Raw genomic sequence first — 19,524 nt, 5'->3', positions numbered from 1 at the left:
CAGTAGAGCAGCTCATTTCCCCAGGACTTGCCAACATCAGATGTTATCAGACTTTTGCGTTATTTTCCAATCTGATGGTAGAACAATGATGTCTCATTATCTTATTACTTCCTATTTTCCTACTCATTCATTAGTCTCAGAATGTTTCCATGTGTCTATTATTTTTTTCTTTAGTTAATTTTTAAATTTCCTTTGCTTACCTTCTCTTATTGTTTTGTAAATGCAAACATTAAACACAGTTGAATATTTTCTGGTGGGGGCAGGAAATTAACTGTAAGCCTGTATTTGGAGCTGAGGCAAAAATTCTTCTTGCTTCCCCAAGGAAAGTCAAGATGTGCTACCTTCAGGATTCATTTGCCTTTTTTATGATAACATTGGAGCTCCCGCTGAAAAAGAAGGAAAAGAATTCTTTTGCTTTGGTGCTGCTCTAGTGAAGGGAGGGTTTTGACTTTGGTAAGTGTACAGAGGCTGAGAATGAAACCAAGGACTACTCCAGAAGGAAGTAACGTGCATGGTAAAAAAGTGAGACATAGCTGTAGGCGACTGTTGAGGGAGCCTTGTGTAAAGAAAGTAGGGAGAGACTTTCATCCATTCATTGTCACTTCTCAGCAATGGCTCAATAGCCTTTGAGTTCTCATCTTCCCTTCACCAGTAATTACAACTGTGACTGCTTCTCCAGTGACTTCTCCTGAACTCAAAGTGTTCCCGAACTCACCCTTTGTGTTCCCTTCTCCTCAGTCAACCTTTCTTCCTGACCCTCTTCACTTCTTTCTTCTATTGTTGAATTACCCCTCCCAGTAGCACAAGTTTAGAAGTTCAGAGAACTGTTTTTTTATATTCTTCCTTCTCAGAATTGACAAACCCTAGAGATTTTGCCAATGAAATTACTCTTTGCATTTCCTCCCCACATTGTCCCAACACTTTTTTTCCTCTTTCTCCACCCATGAACTTCTGTTCTACCTTTATAACTCAGATGTGTCACCTCCTCCAGAAAGTCTTTGCTGACTACTTGCACTTCCCTCCTCTCCAGCACATACTTTATATACATCACACTACTTTATCTTTAGACTATTTGTATGTCATTCTCTAAACCTTCAAGAAAGGAAGGTTTTCATCTTTATGTTCCCCAGCACCTATCACAGTGCCTGATACATAATGTGGGTTCAGTGAAGTTTCAATTCAGTTCAATTCAGTTCAGTCGCTCAGTCATGTCTGACTCTGCGACCCCATGAATCGCAGCACACCAGGCCTCCCTGTCCATCACCAACTCCCAGAGTTCACTCAAACTCACATCCATCGAGTCGGTGATGCAATCCAGCCATCTCATCCTCTGTCGTCCCCTTCTCCTCCTGCCCCCAATCCCTCCCAGCATCAGAGTCTTTTCCAATGAGTCAACTCTTCGCGTGAGGTGGCCAAAGTACTGGAGTTTCAGCTTTAGCATCACTCCTTCCAAAGAACACTCAGGACCAATCTCCTTTAGAATGGACTGGTTGGATCTCCTTGCAGTCCAAGGGGCTCTCAAGAGTCTTCTCCAACACCACAGTTCAAAAGCATCAATTCTTCGGTGCTCAGCTTTCTTCACAGTCCAACTCTCACATCCATACATGACTATGGAAAAACCATAGCCTTGACTAGACGGACCTTTGTTGGCAAAGTAATGTCTCTGCTTTTGAATATGCTATCTAGGTTGGTCATAACTTTCCTTCCAACATTGAATTGTTTAGCTACTAACATTTGAGCAGGAAGCACATTGCTTGCTGCCTAAGAGGCTTCAACAGTTTCATGATGCCTACTCCAGGAATAGCAAAGTCCTCATACCAGCATTTAAGGCTTTCATGATGTAACCCAACCTTCCATTTCCTCCCCACTTTGGTAAACTAGTCATTATTCCTCTGCTATATCCCTAGCTTGTACACCCATGCTTTTTCTAGGCTTAGAAATCCTTACACATCATCTACCAATAATTTGCCCAAATCCTCCTCATCCTTCTAAGGTTACCCCAAAATCCAGTCCTCAGAGAGAGCATTCCCTAATCTCCAACACAGCTCTTCCTCCAAACATCACCTGAGTTTGGAGATGTTAGCATTGCCACCATTGCTATTACCACCAACGTGACACACTGATCAAATCTCTATTATGAAATAGTTGATAATGCATTAATTGTATTCTTTTTCTTGCTCTGAGGATTAAATTTTTTAAAATCCCATAATTTTTTAAAATTGACTATTGTTTTCCATCACCCAATGTTAGGAGAAAATGTTTTTTCACCCACCAATGCATGCCCACTCCAGCTCCTGATACACAGTATTCTCTAAAAGTACCAATTGTAAGTATCAGAGACCAAACAGTGGTTTAGGCCTTGCTTTCCTCAATATCTTCACCAGTAGTCCCTTTTCACCCCTCAGTGGAAGCCTGCTCCATCTCTTATAATTGTTACTTTCTCAGAGAGACCTTCCTTGCCCACAAAGCATTAACAGCTCCCATTATATTCTTCAAATCAATTTTCTTCATGGCCCTCACATTTGCTTTTGTAATGCCTGTTTCCCCCACAAATCTATAATCTCCATGAGGGAAGAGAGAGTGTCCATATTGTTCTGTGTTGAAGTAGCCATTTCTTAAATAATCATTTGTTTGTTATATACTCTGAAAATACTTTCTCCAAGTATGCTGCTCATTTTTTTAACTTGAAATAGTCTGTAGTCAAATCTGTTCATCTTTCCATTTTGGCTTCTAAAGTTCCTGTTATGTGTATTTTTAATCGCTTCTTTGGAATATGCTCCTAGAGGTAGAAAAGTTGAATGGGCTTCTCTTTAGAGTCTTGATGCATTCTTTAAATTGGACATGCCCAGCCCTTTGGCAAAAGTGTGACTTGCATTCTTGAAGCTCAATCACAGGTCCTGTGTTATGAGATTTTGCTAGGCTAGAAAGAATTCATCTGATGCTCCTGAAAATAAGTGTGCTCCTGAAAACTGCAGGAATCAGTTGCCTCCAGCAGGGAGGATGTGTTCAGCACAGGGGACAGGGGGGAAGCTCTGGTACTCCCCCCTGCCCATTAACAGCAAATCCGCTGATAGTCCTCTGATGTTTACCTTTACTCAAATGAATGGGCAGATCTGTCCATACCCATTGCTCCTCAATAATTCCCTTTCCTTTACTGTTATAGCAACTGGATCACCTCCAAGTTCTGAGATCAGCCCGAGAATATAAATGCAGCTCTCTTTCCAGGTCACATTCTAATCACGGTAATACACGGCATCTTATCCAACTGGGTCCACAACTTGACCTGTCTACTCCAGCCTAGTTACCATGGATGTTGTCAATAAACAACTGTTCCTGTCATACAGAAATGACAGAGAAGAATGTAATGTACTGTGAGAACAACCTGGTAAATATTGTTGGCTGGGATAACACGCACACAAAAGTGTGATGACCTCAGTTCACATTTAGCCCTTAGCCATCTCTGTGAACATCATATGACTTCACCTGATCTTTAATCACCCCACCACACATATGGGAGTCCTGCAGGGTAAGCCAGGTCAAGTGCTCAATGGGGCTCTCCTAAATTAAACCTGCTTGTAATGAACACCATCATTTCCATTGCTTTTCCTCTGCAGATTAAAGAGTGGAATGCTTTGAAATACTTTGCTATTCCAGATCCCATACACAGGGTGAGAAAAGCAAAGGTATGCTTTTCTTTTACTTCTGTTCTTAGGATGTATTAAAGTAAAAAGAAGGGATTTTTTACCTTAAATTCACTTGCTTCATCAGAGGAGTTTTATTTAGTTTTTTGACTTCTTGACCATTTTTGTCGCTCTTGTTGTTTCATAGAGCTATGCAATTATGTAAAAAAGGATTCAGAATGCAAAGACATAAATCATAGTGGTATCAAAACTTATCTCCAAGTGGAGATGCAATTTGGAACTTTCCCATGTTTCCATAACTGAACTTGAGTAGCAACAAAGCAAAGTAGGACTCAGAAAGAGTCATCAGACATGGTCCTAAACCTGACCTCTTGTAGGGCAGAGGGTTCAGAGAGGGGAAAATATAAGAAAATAAATAGCTACAATATAATGTCATAAGCATATTCAAAAGCAGAGACATTACTTTGCCAACAAAGGTCCATCTAGTCAAGGCTATGGTTTTTCCTGTGGTCATGTATGGATGTGAGAGTTGGACTGTGAAGAAGGCTGAGTGCCGAAGAAATGATGCTTTTGAACTGTGGTGTTGGAGAAGACTCTTGAGAGTTTCTTGGACTGCAAGGAGATCCATCCAGTCCATTCTGAAGGAGATCAGCCCTGGGATTTCTTTGGAAGGAATGATGCTAAAGCTGAAACTCCAATACTTTGGCCACCTCATGTGAAGAGTTGACTCATTGGAAAAGTCTCTGATGCTGGGAGGGATTGGGGGCAGGAGGAGAAGGGGACGACAGAGGATGAGATGGCTAGATGGCACCACTGACTCGATGGACCTGAGTCTGGGTGAACTCCGGGAATTAGTGATGGACAGGGAGGCCTGTCGTGCTGCGATTCATGGGGTCACAAAGAGTCGGACACGACTGAGCAACTGAAGTGAACTGAACTGAATATGTCATAATGTGAGAAAAGCCATATTTGGAAGAAGGAGTGAGGAGAAGCAATCAGGGAAGATACCTTGTAGCACACAGGTTGTGCTGGACATTTACTAGTGTAAAATAGTCTTAGGCAAAGATTTGGATAAAGGACATTTCATACAGAAGGATAGAGTGGCAGTCTCTGATGGAAAGGGGGAAAAGTGAGTCAAATTGACAAGTTAATCCCTTTTGAATCTTGTTTTTAATTAAAAGAGTTAAGCCTAATGGAGGGAATGTTTTACTGGAAGGAAACAGACTGATGGCTTTTTTTATCGCCACAAGGAAAAATAACCCGTTCTTTGGTCTGTTCCTCAAGTTCCAGCAAAAGGAACTTTCAGTTCCCGACCTGTGCCATTCACTGATGGAGAAAACGCAGGAAGAACTCCAGGCTGTTGATTCTCTTCGCTGTCCAATAGCAGAGCAGCCCATACTTTTGGACAAAGCTGATAAGTTACTGTAAAAGGCCCGCTCTGAGCAAGGACCAATGATGTCTCCGAAAGCAGATTCTTGGAAATAGTTTCTGGCCAGGAATGCGTGACATTGAGACAGCCGTCTCTGGTAAACAAGGACGGGTCTGGGCTGGCCACCAGCCCACGCTCTCCGGAGTCCTGTCCCAAGGGTCTGATCTTGAGCCCCCGTACCTCCTGACGTCCGCTTGGGCTTCCTGCTATCCCCTGACACCTGACAGCCTCTGGGGGCCAGGCCCCCGCGACCTGGAGGCGGGACCCAAAGTACTTTATCTGAGCCGACTGGCGCAGCCCCAAGTTCAGGAAGCTCTCCAAGTCCCAGTGACTCCTCCCCTCTGGGGCGGGTGCAGGGTTGGGGCCGGGGAGTAGGGGGACCTGCAGGGAAACAAATAAAATCTCGGGAGGCGACGGGAGGTGACAGGACACGAACTTGAGTCTCAAGCCACCTACGGCTCCGCAGACTCACTGGCCGACTCCTCAACCGCGAAGCCCCACCGCCTCCCCGGAACCTCAGCCCAGGCCGGGGCGCACGAGGCCGCTGGCCCACCTGCTCTCCCTGCCCGGACGCGTCCCACCCCTTCTGCGGTCCCAGGTCAGCCTTCACCCCACAAACCAGCCCCAACTCCGGCCCGGGACGGTGGGCATCAAGATGAAGGCGGCACGCTTCGTGATGCGCAGCGCTGGTACCCTGATACCCCGCGAGGTCGAGCATTTCTCGCGCTACAGCCCGTCCCCGCTGTCCATGAAGCAGCTGCTGGACTTCGGTGAGAGGGGATGTAGGGCCCGGGAGGGTCTGGGGAGCTGCCTCAGCTTTCAGACCCGGTATAGGGAGGACTCGTTAACTTAAAACAACCGGGGTCCGCTTTCCCGCGGAACCCTGGAACCTCGACGCCAGCACACTGTTTTTCTTAGATCTGCCTCCTTTCTGACAGTCCAGTTCAAGGCCACTTGCAGCCCCGCTGATGCCTGCCGGATAGTCTGAGCTCACCCTCCTCCTTCGGTCCTAAGCTTTCAGTCAAAAGACTTTTTGCCTCCAGTCATCATTTAACAATAGTGAAACTTCCCTTTTTCCCTAAAGAGGAAACGTTATCCCCTCCTTCATCGCATATTACTTCTTGGAGAGGATTACTTGTATTATTAAGTAGGCTTGAATTAATTGCTATTTTAACCTCTAGCCACCCTCCACAGGGTTCATCTCTCTGTAGTCCTAACAAATTTCTTTGTTTCTTTACCTTTATCATTTTTCTCTATATTTGCATTACTGCTGAAAATATTTGCAAACTTTCGGCAGAAAAATCTTATAAAGAAAATTTCAAGCATTTAAATATATTATTATTTATCACTAGTCTGTAAACATCAGGACATCCTCCTCCCCACCCCTCCCACCACCCCCCTCCCAACCCCAATCTTCTTAATCCAGCTTCCTATCTAGAACTCTGAATGATGTGGTCTTCTCGACCTTGTAGTTGGATTGAATCCTGCACTCTTTTAGAAATACTAAGAGCCTTGGGATATTATGACTTCTTGGAAGTGAATCCTCATCAAAAAGAGAAAACAGTAATTCTCATATTTGGTCACTTTTTCTAAAAGAAAGAAAAAGATAAAGAAGATGCTTACTAATGAATTATAAGTAGATGCTTAATTACTATTGAGGGTGAAATAAAATTTTGTAATATATATGTGTGTGTGGATAGTTAATGCTACTCAAATATATAATTTAGGTACATGTTTTTGAAAAAAATAAATGTTGTTTATTGCAGGTTCAGAAAACGCATGTGAAAGAACCTCGTTTGCATTTTTGCGACAAGAGTTGCCTGTGAGGCTGGCCAATATCCTGAAGGAAATTTATATACTCCCTGACCGACTAGTAAATACCTCTTCAGTGCAATTAGTTAAGAGCTGGTAAGTGGTGAACCATTCTGAAACAGTCTCTAGTTTTAAAACAGTTATCTGAGTATGAATTCTTACAATGTATTAAAATCTTAATTTGAAAACAGGTGGTCTGAACCTTAACTACTTAGCAAGATGTAAAGAATTTTCTGTTAATCTAGGGTAAGTTATCCTAAGGGCAGTTATGAAGCTGATAAAGTAGATATTTTCACAATATAATTTTTACCTCTAGAAGAAAATATGAAAAATAATCAACAGTTACCATATTTGTGTTTTAAATCATAAAAGAGTTTGATATTGCAAAAAGAATCCTATCCTAGAAATAGATATGGAATGACTACTATTTAGAGAGGGCTTAAAATGTCTTGCTGGCATTTGGCTATTACTATTCAGAAACTAAGTGGAGAGTCTGGCTAGAATTAAAAATTTGGGAGTATTCTGAATAAAAAAAAAGACATCAAAGATGGGGGCTTCCCTCATAGCTCAGTTGGTAAAGAATCGGCTTTACCAACTTTACCGCTTTGGTAAAGAAGACCCCGGTTCAATTCCTGGGTAGGGTAGATCCACTGGAGAAGGGATAGGCTACCCACTCCAGTATTCTTGGGCTTCCCTGGTGGCTCAGCTGGTAAAGAATGTGCCTGCAATGCGGGAGACCTGGGTTCGATCCCTGGGTTGGGAAGATCCCCTGGAAAAGGGAAAGGCTACCCATTCCAGTATTCTGGCCTGGAGAATTCCATGGACTGTATAGTCCATGGGGTCGCAAAGAGTCAGATATGACTGAGCAACTTTCACTCACTCACTCACTAATCTTCATTGCTTAAAAACCAACTAATGAAGCAGCCTCTGGATTCAAATCCCAGCTCTGTCCCTTCTTAGTTGTAAAAATCCTTGGTTAGTATCTCTATTATCTCTAAGCCTCAACCCCCTCCCCCCGTCTATTTTGGAGGAGAATAAAGATGATGCCTCAAAGGGATATTTGGGTGCAATTAAATGAGGTAATCCATGTACAAAGCACCGAGAACAGTGCCTGGCCCACAGCCAGCACTCAGTTCAGTTATGATCTCTTTTTCAAAATAAACACTGAGTTAGGGAGAGTACATAACCCAAAGCAGCAGATTTTCGGAGAACAGAGCCAGGTTATTCACCGAGGCAGATATATACCAGACCTTCGCCCTAACCCACCTTCTGCACAGCTCTCTGTTTATTGATTTAAGGAATATATGTATTATACAGTCATTAAACAGCTGCAATCTGAAACACAGACTCAATCCCTAGTATGTACTGCTGCTTTCAAGACTTCTACTCTCCTATGAACGCAGTAGGAAAAAAGCATGAAGCCTTCCCGTAAAAGTTGTTTCTAAACGATTTTGCTATAAAAATAAAGACTCCTGACAAACAAAACAGAAAACTGACTAGTGATCTGGGATAGTTAAAATTTTAAGTTATTAAGTTGAGGGTTAAATCGTTTTCTTTTTTCTAAGACATAATGTTTTCCAAATGTCTTGGAAGAAAGTTTTCATTTTAAATATACTTTCTCTCTTCAAATCTCTTGAAAGAAGCAATCTATTTTCAGCCACCTGTAACTGACTATTCCATTTTAAAACTTAAAACACACCTATTGCTTTGTAGGTATATGCAGAGCCTGATGGAGTTGGTGGAATTCCATGAGAAAAGCCCAGAGGACCAAAAGGCATTATCAGAGTAAGTGTTATGCATTAGGACAAGTGTCTAAAATTCTGATTATAAACATCATATTATTTTTTAGAACTTAAAGGATAATTTATAGTATTTTCCTGAATAGTAAATAACTACCCCCTTACAAATGACAAGTTTTGGCTTGCTGGTTTTTAAAAGTAATAGAGAACAATGGCATGGAACATGATTCTGAGAATGAAATATGTAGAGGATTTTTTGGAAAAGGAACTCTATTTTTATTATAAATTTAGTATCATGATCAGATTTGTAGAAGGACTTCCTATCACATAATACTAACGCATGACAGTGTCACTGGAGGGTAAACATTTTTCTTTCAGAGTAACTGACAGTTTCTAGCTATAAGATTCTTTTCTAAATCTGACAAGAAATTTGAAGTTTCTTTCACAATGGCATTTTAGAGCCATCTCCAATCTGACTTATTTTTTTAATTATTATTTTTTAAAAGAGAAGCCTTAGTGAACAACTAGAATGAAAACACCAGTCACAGACCTGGTATTTTCACATGCAAGCTAAAAGCAAAATAAATCTATTTATGAAACTGTCTCCTCTACTGTAGTCAAAGAATCTGTAGTGAGAATTAAATAAAGCTTCATCCAAACATTTTATCATTTGATTTGTTTAGATGGGTACTTGTAAAAAGCTTTAACCTTCTTTGAAGTAATCTAAGAAATATACATTAATGAAACTTACTTGAACCTCTATTAACCATAAATGTATTTTGGCTTAGTTTTGTAGATACTCTCATCAAAGTTCGAAATAGACACCATGATGTAATTCCTACAATGGCACAAGGAATCCTAGAATATAAAGATGCCTGTACAGTTGACCCAGTCACCAATCAAAATCTTCAGTATTTCCTGGATCGATTTTACATGAATCGTATTTCTACCCGGATGCTGATGAACCAGCACAGTAAGTTAGCTCATCACGACAGTCATGATACATATAGGGATGGGTGGAGAATGTAAGCTGTACTCTAACTAGATACTTCACTACTTGGTGGGTCACATTCTTTCTCAGTGGTAGTTCTAATCATTATTATCCTGATTTTTATAATGATGCTCTTTGTTTTTATTTTTCAACAGTCCTTATATTTGGTGACTTACAGACAGGAAACCCAAGCCTCATTGGAAGCATTGATCCAAACTGTGATGTGGCAGCAGTGGTCCAAGGTAATTTGTAGGTTTCTGCATTTCCCTTATTGAAAATGTACACTATCTGATTGATAGTAATGTACACTATCTGAAATGTACACTATCTAGTCAGTTGAGGTGACTCTCTGAATGAATTCATATTCAGAGTATTCCTTTTATGTTTTTATAAATTCTGTAATGAATTTTGAGAATCAAGTATTTAAATATTCATTATAAAAAATCCAAACATCAGTAGCTCATGTGCCACACTCTCATATATCGTATTTGATCTTTGACGTGCACATATTCCTATAGCAATAGCTATAACTTAAACATTGTCATTTTTTCCAATAAAATATTAAAAAGGTATTTTTAATATACATAAACCTGAACTCTAATGACTATTTTAGGTAAAAGGTAGTGTATACACTGATGATCACTTGAAAATTTTACTTGGCATAAATTCACTTAATCATTATGAAAAACACACTTCCATTCCAGATGCCTTTGAGTGTTCCAAGATGCTTTGTGATCAGTATTATTTAACATCTCCAGAATTAAACCTAACACAAGTGAATGGTAAGTTATAAATTCTATATATTTTAATCTGTAGAAAATTCAGTCTTCTCCCAGTATGATTTCTTCCTGTATATACAAAGCAATTTCTGTGTTCCTTTTTTCCCTTCTGAACTTGCCTAGAATTTTTACCCTTTTTTTTTTTTTTTGAAGCCAAGGCTCTCTTTATCTCAACTGGAAAGTTCCAATTGAGTATATTCAGTTGCTAAAGACAATTCATAAAGAAGAGTGGTTTGAGCAGATAATGTAGGATTTAGGGCAGCAGCTAAGTTCCAGTATCCTAGATCAAAGAAAGATTGCTAAGTTCAGAATGTGGGGACAAGGCAGGCAGAGTAGGAGGAACCACTTGGTAATGGAGATATATTCCTAAGGAGGTTACTTATCAGACCTGAAAACAAAAATACTTTAAATTGTACTATAAGAAAGAAGCCAGTCATAGAAGGACAAATACTATGTGCCTGCACTTATATAAGGTATCAAAAATCGTCAAGCTCACAGAAGTGGAGAGTTGAACGATGGTTGCCAGAAGCTGAAGAGGGGAAATGGGGAGCTGCTATTCAGTAGGTATACAGTTTCAGTTATGCAAGATGAATAAGTTCTAGAGATCTGCTCTACAGCACCAGTCTTATAGTTAACAACACTGTATTGCATAGTTAAATATTTAAGGTATATCTCATGTTAAATGTTTTTACCAAAAATTAAAAAAAATTTTTTCATGTAAGTATACACCATGGTTTTGGAAGCAGAACATACTTCAGAAGGGCTTCCCACACTGCCTGAAGTAATTACAGGATGAGTGCAATGCACTATTTTTATCTTATCCCATAGTTGCTTCTCAAAGCAAGACCATACACTTAAATTGGAATAACCTTCTCCTTGCCACTCAAAGAAAACATCTTTTTCAAGTAATCATTATACAGGAACAATATTTGTTGGTGGAGAGAATTTAAATCGAGTTGCTCAAATTAAGAGTACCCTAGCTCATGGATTTTGGAAAGGGAAATGGAACTGATGGCTAAACTAAAAGTAGGAGTGGACTGAAAAATATTTCTCAGCATTAACAGAAATGTTGCATAATACTTGCAGATAAACTGCTTGAACTGTTTGCTGAAATAAAGAGGAAATTGTGCCAGACCTTGTTTTCAAACTCTGCCAAGGCCTGAAACACTGAAGAATAATACTTTTATTTTTCTTTTCAGAGTATTATGAGGTTTTTGTTTCTGTTTTCTGTAGCCTCTTGGTGAAATTTAAGCATAGTTAGCCTATGGGATTTTATGTTTAATTCACAAAAATCGAGAATAACCAGATGGGTTATTTTCCCATGCATTAAAAATATGAAAATTATAGCTGCTGCTGCTAGCATCAATTTTGATGTTATTGTAGACTTTTACATTTATTTTTCTTATTTCTTAAAATGCATATAATTTTAACTCTGCAAGTGTTCAATACACAAGTTTTGAAAGTAGAAATAACTAATCCATGTAATCTAATTTAGAGCATCCTCATTTTACATTTATCTGGCTTTATGTATTTGTACAGAAATGCAAACATTAAATCATAGAGCACTAAGAAGCAACTGTAATAACATTTTGAAAATAAGCCAGCTGTGTTTACTGTTTGAAAGGGAAGGTTCTAAGGTAGGATTTTAGAGGAGGATGGGGAGTATCCCAATTCTGTTCAAATCTAAAATATTAATCAAATAGATATGACAATATATTTTAATGAAATATTTGTTTCCCAATTCTAAATGAGCTTAATTTTTTTCTAGTAAAATTTCCAGGCCAACCAATTCATATTGTGTATGTTCCATCTCACCTTCACCATATGCTCTTTGAATTATTCAAGGTAAGACACTTCACAATAATTGCATTTTTAAAAAAAGTTCACTGGTTACATTTTTATTTCATTTATCATCCTCTACTGAACAGGAGCCTCACTCTCTTCTCCCAAGCATGCTTCTGTGTTCTAACAGAAAGAAGCTACAGTTAATGTTTGAAAGGGTACATGCAGTTCCTCGTAGCATCAACATGTATTTGAGAATGTACAATATGACCCACTATGTCACGCTCCCTGTTCCCATTATATTCAGGTGTCCAACAGAGCACTAGTTATTCATGCATTCATTAAGGAAGGTCATAGGGTGAATGCTTCAGTGACCGAGGCCTGTTTACCCACCCCTATGGCCGGTCCAACTCCAAATCCAGAAATTCAGGTCCAGAATTACTGGAGGTGGCAGGGCCCCCGTCTATGACTAGAATATATTCGGAGGACAGTCAGCTCTTTCAGTGATCTACTTTAATGTGAATGTACATCACCTGGGAGTTTTGCTAAAATTCAGATGCTGTGGGTCTGGGATTGGGCCTGAGATTCCGAATTTCTAATAATCTGACAGTTGATGCTGCTGGTCCACGGTCCACACTTTTCATAGCAGGACAGTACGGTGTGTGTGTGCTAAGTCACTTCAGTCCTGTCCGACTCTTTGTGATTTTATGGACTGCAGCCCACCAGGCTCCTCTGTCCATGGGATTCTCCAGGCCAGAATACTGGAGTGGGTTACCATACCCTCCTCCAAGGGATCTTCCCAATGCAAGGTTCGAACCTGCGTCTCTGGCATCTCCTGCATTGTCAGGCAGGTTCTTTACCACTAGAGCCACCTGGAAGCCCAAACAGTAGGACAGTGCTTCTCAGACTTTAGTCTGCATTACAGTTACCACAGGCCTTGTTAAATATGGGTTCTTCTGCCTATCTCAGAGATTCTGATACCCTGGACCTGAGAATGTGCGTTTCTAACAAGCTCTTAGAGGATGTGGCTGTTATAGGTCTGCGATAGTCAGGTACTAAGGATCAAATCCTGTCCCAGGTTCTAAGCCCACACTAAAACTCTATCCTTACACCAAAAGATAGAAAAACACTTGAAGCTTTGTGACGGTTCCTGAGTCTCCTGGCCTGGAGAGGAGGAAGCCTTAAAAAAAAGAAATGTGAAATCTGCCTCTGATATAACTCAGAGAACCCACTATTTCCTAACTTATTCTAATACTAGTGCAATGAGGTATTGATTGTACTACAAGCATGTGATCTATTTTATTTCACTTCAGCTAATGATTAGAACTTAACATTGTTATATAGAAACCTGAAAGCAGATAACCCAACAGAAGGGTAGGAGAAAAATGGGTAAAATAAACCAAACTTTGTATGAAATTCATCTAGCTGTCTGAAAACTTATTTGGGTTTCTTTCTGTTTAAAGGACAAAGACTCTTTTTTGTTGATTTGATTTACTTTTAAATTGAATGGTTCAACTCATAATAGTTATTTTGCCATCATAGGTAAAAGTTAAGATGATAATCAAATGCAAATTGAAATTTAATTTAGAATTATTTACTATCCTTTAACATAGTAACAGCATTTTCCCATCAAATTTTATAAAAGCCAATAAATTGGTTCAATGATTCACTGTTTATTTGTTATGTAATAGTCTTTGGTGCTAAGATGTAAAATGTAATGGAAAGTCAGAAAAGAAAGAGCCAGGAAATGGACTATAAAAACCAATTTCTACATTTAAATTAAGCTTACAAATAAGAACTTGACAGCTAGCAGAATTGTTTTTCCATTAGACATTACTCCCAAGAGCTATATTACATGATAAATGAATATTTTTCATTATACATCCTGCATGACACATTCATAAATGGCTATTCACAGAGCTATTTTACTCCTAACTTAAAAAAGTAAAATAAGAACTTTGAATTACCCTCTGTGCTTTCATTTTAAACATAAAAACAATTATTTATTGTCCCTCATCCTTCTGCCATTGAATACCTTGTGGTTTTGTTTTCTTTAGAATGCAATGAGGGCCACAGTTGAACACCAGCAAAACTGGCCTTCTCTGACACCAATTCAGGTGATTGTTGTCTTGGGGAAAGAAGATCTTACAATTAAGGTAACTATTCTGTTTTGTCTTTTGAGTCCTTCTTAAGAGAATTTTTAAAAAGGAGTCAATAATAATAAAGCTCTCTGCTTTGAGCTACAGATCAAAGTCATGTACACCAGGTGAAGACAAGACATTTTTGTATAGACAAATATACATTGTTTTTAGCATATAGCTCTGATGACTTGTTTGTTTAAGATTTCAGACAGAGGAGGTGGTGTTCCCCTGAGAGTCATTGACCGTCTCTTCAGTTACACGTACTCCACTGCACCAACGCCTGTGATGGATAATTCCCGGAATGCTCCGCTGGTAAGACCAACTAAATGGCTAAGTTCACCCCAGCCACCTAGTTCTAAATGTAGAGGAAGGATTACAAGGATGTATTTAGGCAAGTTAATCAGTTTAGTTAAACTGGGCATGGGGGATATGAGAAGGAATGATAAAGCCAACTAAGAAACAGTTATCCAAGGGGTTTCCGATTGGAAGCAGAAGATATGTGTCTAAGTTCTAGGACATCAGTATCAGGGAATACATTTTGTATTTCTATGATTGTGTTCACTTCTTTGTCAGTAACTGATCTTTCCCTTCCAGGCTGGTTTTGGTTACGGCTTACCAATTTCTCGTCTCTACGCCAAGTACTTTCAAGGAGATCTAAATCTCTACTCTTTGCCAGGATACGGAACTGATGCTATCATCTACTTAAAGGTAAACTTTAAATCCAATATTAAAAAAAAATTATATTTCTGAAAAGATTGCTTCTGAGTTCTATGGTCCATGGTGAATACCCCAAACTGAGTGAGCACAAATATTGACCACAAGCCATTACATTTTATGTTTGGTATGTGTAAATATACTGGTTAATATTTAGTATGGTAATATGCCAAAAAGGAAGTGAGGCAACCCTACCTGCCTCAATGAAGCAAAATGGTTTCCCAAGAAACGCAGTAGTTTCTGAGTGAGGAGATGCTCACGTGAATTTTTCAAGGCAGCTTGACATCTGTGAGAATAGCTGTAGTTTTGTTTTACTTAGGTTTGTGGGAAATGCATATACGCTAATAATGTTTCAGCCTAGAAGACAAGATACTCAAGACCTTAAGCTGACCTTATTAGAAATCCAGGGGGAGGAAAGCTGACAGCTAAGAAGCTGTCAATGGGGTGCCTGGCACTTCCTGTTTAAACTTTAAAACTCAGTACATGTTTTTTCCATTTGTGATACAGCCTCAATTTATTTGTTAAGGTCACTGTCCTGATTCTGGTTAATCATTTGCCAACTAGTTCAAATGAAAATACATTCACAGTCATTAGCAACTAAAACATTAAGCTTCCAGGCTCCTGTTTTGCTCAAGGGAAGTATTTACTACATGGTCATAGGACACCTGAAATAGTTAATGTATTCATTTCTTAAACAGTAAAAATGTCTTCAATGTATTGAAAAAGATTAATGTATTATAGATCTACAGTATCAGACTTTAATAGATCAATAGTATCAGGTTAGGACTCTCACTTTATTACATATACAGACATTTTGTCTGGAAAACCTATTTGTCTATTTTTATTCAACTCTATGAGAAGGAAATGGCAACCCACTCCAGTATTCTTGCCTGGAGAATCCCAGGGACGGAGGAGCCTGGTGGGCTGCCGTCTATGGGGTCGCACAGAGTCAGACACGACTGAAGCGACTTAGCAGCAGCAGCAGCATGACACTAGCAATATCCAGATAAGGGGCATGTGTAACTACTGAACACAAATACTGTTCCCTAATTTATTTTGTTGTTCAGTCGCTAAGTCGTGTCTGGCTCTTTGTGACCCCATGGACTGCAGCACGCCAGGCTTCCCTGTCCTTCACTTATCTCCCAGAGTTTGCTCAAACTCATATCCACTGTGTCAGTGATGCTATCTAACCATCTCATCCTCTGCCACCCTCTTCTCCTCTTGCCCTCTTAATTTATAATTGTATATATACTGTTTCAGCCCCTATAGGGTATAGATAATATTTATTTTTCAATTTTCTTTCATATAGTGCCTACCATACCATGGACTCTTGGTGTGCTTTTATTACTAAATTAATTAAAAGAGTGTATTTGAATGTTTGAATGCTTACCTCTGAGTTTCTTTTGAACAATAACTTTGGGTACAAATTACGCAACGAATAATTTCTCTGGTTTGATTTTTCCCTCTTTCAGGCTCTGTCTTCTGAGTCCATAGAAAAACTCCCAGTCTTTAACAAATCAGCCTTCAAACATTATCAGACGAGCAGCGAGGCTGGAGACTGGTGTATCCCAAGCAAGGAACCAAAGAACCTGGCGAAGGAAAAAGTGGCTGCGTGAGGAGGGACTCGCGGACACGCTAAGGGATCAAAGTGGGTCTGTGCCAGGGCTGCTTCCTGAACGTTTGCCCATGAACTCTCATTTCCTCAAAAACAAGCAACAGCAACAAAAACTCCTTGATCCGAACACTGATGTGACCGGAAGAGAGTTCCTTTCTGTGACCCAGGCGAGCACAGTGCAGGACCGCAGGACTAACGGCTGGCCAGCTCTTTATTCTTCTAACTTAGAATAAAGCATGAGTTTGTATCAAATCCTGAAGAAGGAATAAGCCTGTTTACCATCAACAAAAAGGGGAATGAGGGAGAAGGGAAGATGAAGGCTAGCAGTTTCAACCGACTGATACTTTAGGCCACTGATTGATGTCATCAGATATTGGTATTTACGGCAGTACTTTCCTGCCACTCAAAGGATGAGGGCTTATTTTATACTGTATGATTAGAAATGTATGTAAACATGTATTTCATGCATTTCTAGACATGAAAAGTCAGTGACTAAAATAACATTTACTTTGAATGAGGACACATGAGCCAACACGCTTTATTCAAAGTTGCAGCCAAGGCCTGGGTCTATATAAAAACTTGGAAGAAAGCCCCTTCTGATAAATACAGTGCCTTTACTATGTTGCTTTTCCTGTTCACACCTCAGATAAGAGGTGAGCACTTATTGCAAGGTGCATATGTCTTGGTTGAATTTAAAATGTGCACTGAATTCTGGATGTTGGCAGTTGGAGGGGGAGAAGAATTGCCAAAGTGATAGCAAAACCTCACCTTTCTTTGAAACAGAAGTAGATTGGAAAAACCAGTATTAGGGAAAGATATCAGGCATTCAGAATCTAACTCAGTAGGAAGGGCTGTTCTCCACCCTGCAGTGGTGGAAATCCAAAGGCATCTATTTTCTAGGCTTAAAGAGATATATATTTTTATATATTTAATTATGTTCTCTACACTCCACCATTAACATCTGATAAAAATTTGTAATTAACAAATGGTTCAAGAACATTGGAATTTAAATACTTCCTGGAGTATTTTTAACAAATAGCCTGCGGGTAAGAGGTTTTCACGCTGTGGATGGGTGCTCTCATTTCTAAATTGTTGTGAATGAGAGCTAATGCATGAAAGCCGTAAAGCGTACGCATATGGCACTTTGGGGGAGTTCAGGTGGAATGTGCAGGTGGACAGGGCAGTCTAGCACATTCCTCTCGGAGACGAAACGAAGAAACACAAGGAAAGAAGGAAGGAAAGAAGAAAGATGGAAAAGGAGGATGGAGGGAAGGCGAAGGCAAGCATCTTGCTATATTCCCCATAAATTATTTCAAGAAATGACCCATATTATCATGGATAAATTATTGACGAGGATGAATTGGTGTTTTTCAAAACAGTATGGTTTCTTTCAGTGGTTTTTTCACTCTTACAAGATAATAGGCTTTTACAAGATAATAGACTCTTTTGTGAAACCGGAATATTAAAAAAAAAAAAAAAACCAGCTAGCATTTTCTGTTTTATAAAATAATGAGTACCATCTATATGTTGGATTTAACATTTGTGTTTAATTTTCTCATGGCCTAGTGTTGTGGTGCTTCTGGTAGTGGCCACAGAAGGCTCAAACAATTTGCTGTGGATTTCAGATTTTATCATCAGAAGTCCTGGAGGTGATTTTCTTGATTATGGGACTCTGGCTCATGCATTTATTGACTATATACAACTATTTGCAATAGAATATTCGACGTTTCAAAAATCTAAACATTTTTGCATGTAAATATTTGTGTTTACCAAAAGAATTAAAGCAGTTGATTAATAGTTACCCAAATACTGTGAACTGTCTTTAAGACACTAGAGAAAAAGAAATGTTGGTATCTCAGTAACACCAAATGTGTAAATGGAGCTCTATAAAACAGAAATAGTCCATATTGGTATTTGTGAAATCGTGGAAGAGCTTTAGGATCCTAGTGGATGGAAACTGAATGTTCAGGCCCACTTAAATTATTAATGTATAAATTGTGTTTTTGTGTCTAGGTTATGTACAAAGAAATGTGATAATTTTTATAATAAATATTTTTTATTATAATGATAGATGTAATCTTTTAAAGTGCTTTTCTTAAATTAATGGAAAATACTAAGAAGAATTTGAGGTAAAAGTTTTCCTCACTTTACATCAAACTTCATTTATATATTGGTTTTGGAAAAACTTAAAATCTTAATTTTTAAATGAAAGATAAACACCTTATAGCATTCCAGAAATTTCTGATTGTCCTTTGCTTTCTTGGTTATGCCCCAATAACACATAGAAAAATATATGTTTATCTACATGAATAAATTAAATAATCAGTTTTGTAATGCATGTATTCTCTATATTTTTGGGATAAATCTACTTTAAAGTCTCACTTAGTGACTGTACTTGCAAATACAGTAGAGTATCAAAATAATTGCCTAATTTAGGTTCCCAAACAATTTATAGATTAAATATATGAACAATAATACAGTAGCAATATGACCGAAGTACTAAATTAAGTGATGACATGTTTTATCTTTGTTAAGTTCACACTCTTTCTTTACTAATTTAATTCCATTTTATCATTTGACAACCTTCTCTGCTCACCTCCATAATGCCCTTATTGCAGAGTTTGTAACAAAAAGAAGGGAGGGAGTGAAGGAGAGAGGGAGGCAGAAGAAAGGAAAAGAAGAAGGGAGGGAGGGTAAAAAGAAAAGCAATTAGAATAAAATACAATTAGTGGAATGAGTTTGCCATTACCGAATACTAATACCTTATCAGGGTAATCATCAGTTCAGTTGCTCAGTCAAGTCTGACTCTTTGCGACCCCATGGACTACAGCAAGCCATGTCCATCACTAACTCCAGGAGTTTATTAAATAAACTCATGTCC

At 39.0% G+C, this 19,524-nt stretch overlaps 1 protein-coding gene across 1 annotated transcript; it reads left to right on the top strand.

Annotated features, from left to right (window-relative positions):
* Window positions 1–5,496: 5,496 nt before the first annotated feature.
* On the top strand, window positions 5,497–18,970 carry PDK4 (pyruvate dehydrogenase kinase 4). The gene is made up of 11 exons (NM_001101883.1): window positions 5,497–5,840; window positions 6,837–6,978; window positions 8,596–8,667; window positions 9,410–9,594; window positions 9,768–9,854; window positions 10,317–10,394; window positions 12,160–12,236; window positions 14,231–14,329; window positions 14,516–14,626; window positions 14,909–15,022; window positions 16,501–18,970. Exons 1-11 carry the CDS (start codon window positions 5,726–5,728, stop codon window positions 16,642–16,644), a joined length of 1,224 nt encoding a protein of 407 aa, NP_001095353.1. The 5' UTR covers window positions 5,497–5,725; the 3' UTR covers window positions 16,645–18,970.
* The last annotated feature ends 554 nt before the right edge of the window (window positions 18,971–19,524 follow it).

The sequence above is a fragment of the Bos taurus genome, chromosome 4 (genome assembly GCF_002263795.3).
Source record: "Bos taurus isolate L1 Dominette 01449 registration number 42190680 breed Hereford chromosome 4, ARS-UCD2.0, whole genome shotgun sequence".
In the NCBI taxonomy this organism is placed as follows: Eukaryota; Metazoa; Chordata; class Mammalia; order Artiodactyla; family Bovidae; genus Bos; species Bos taurus.
The sequence above is the reverse complement of the archived record's forward strand: the minus strand, read 5'-3'. Positions and strand labels throughout refer to the sequence as shown.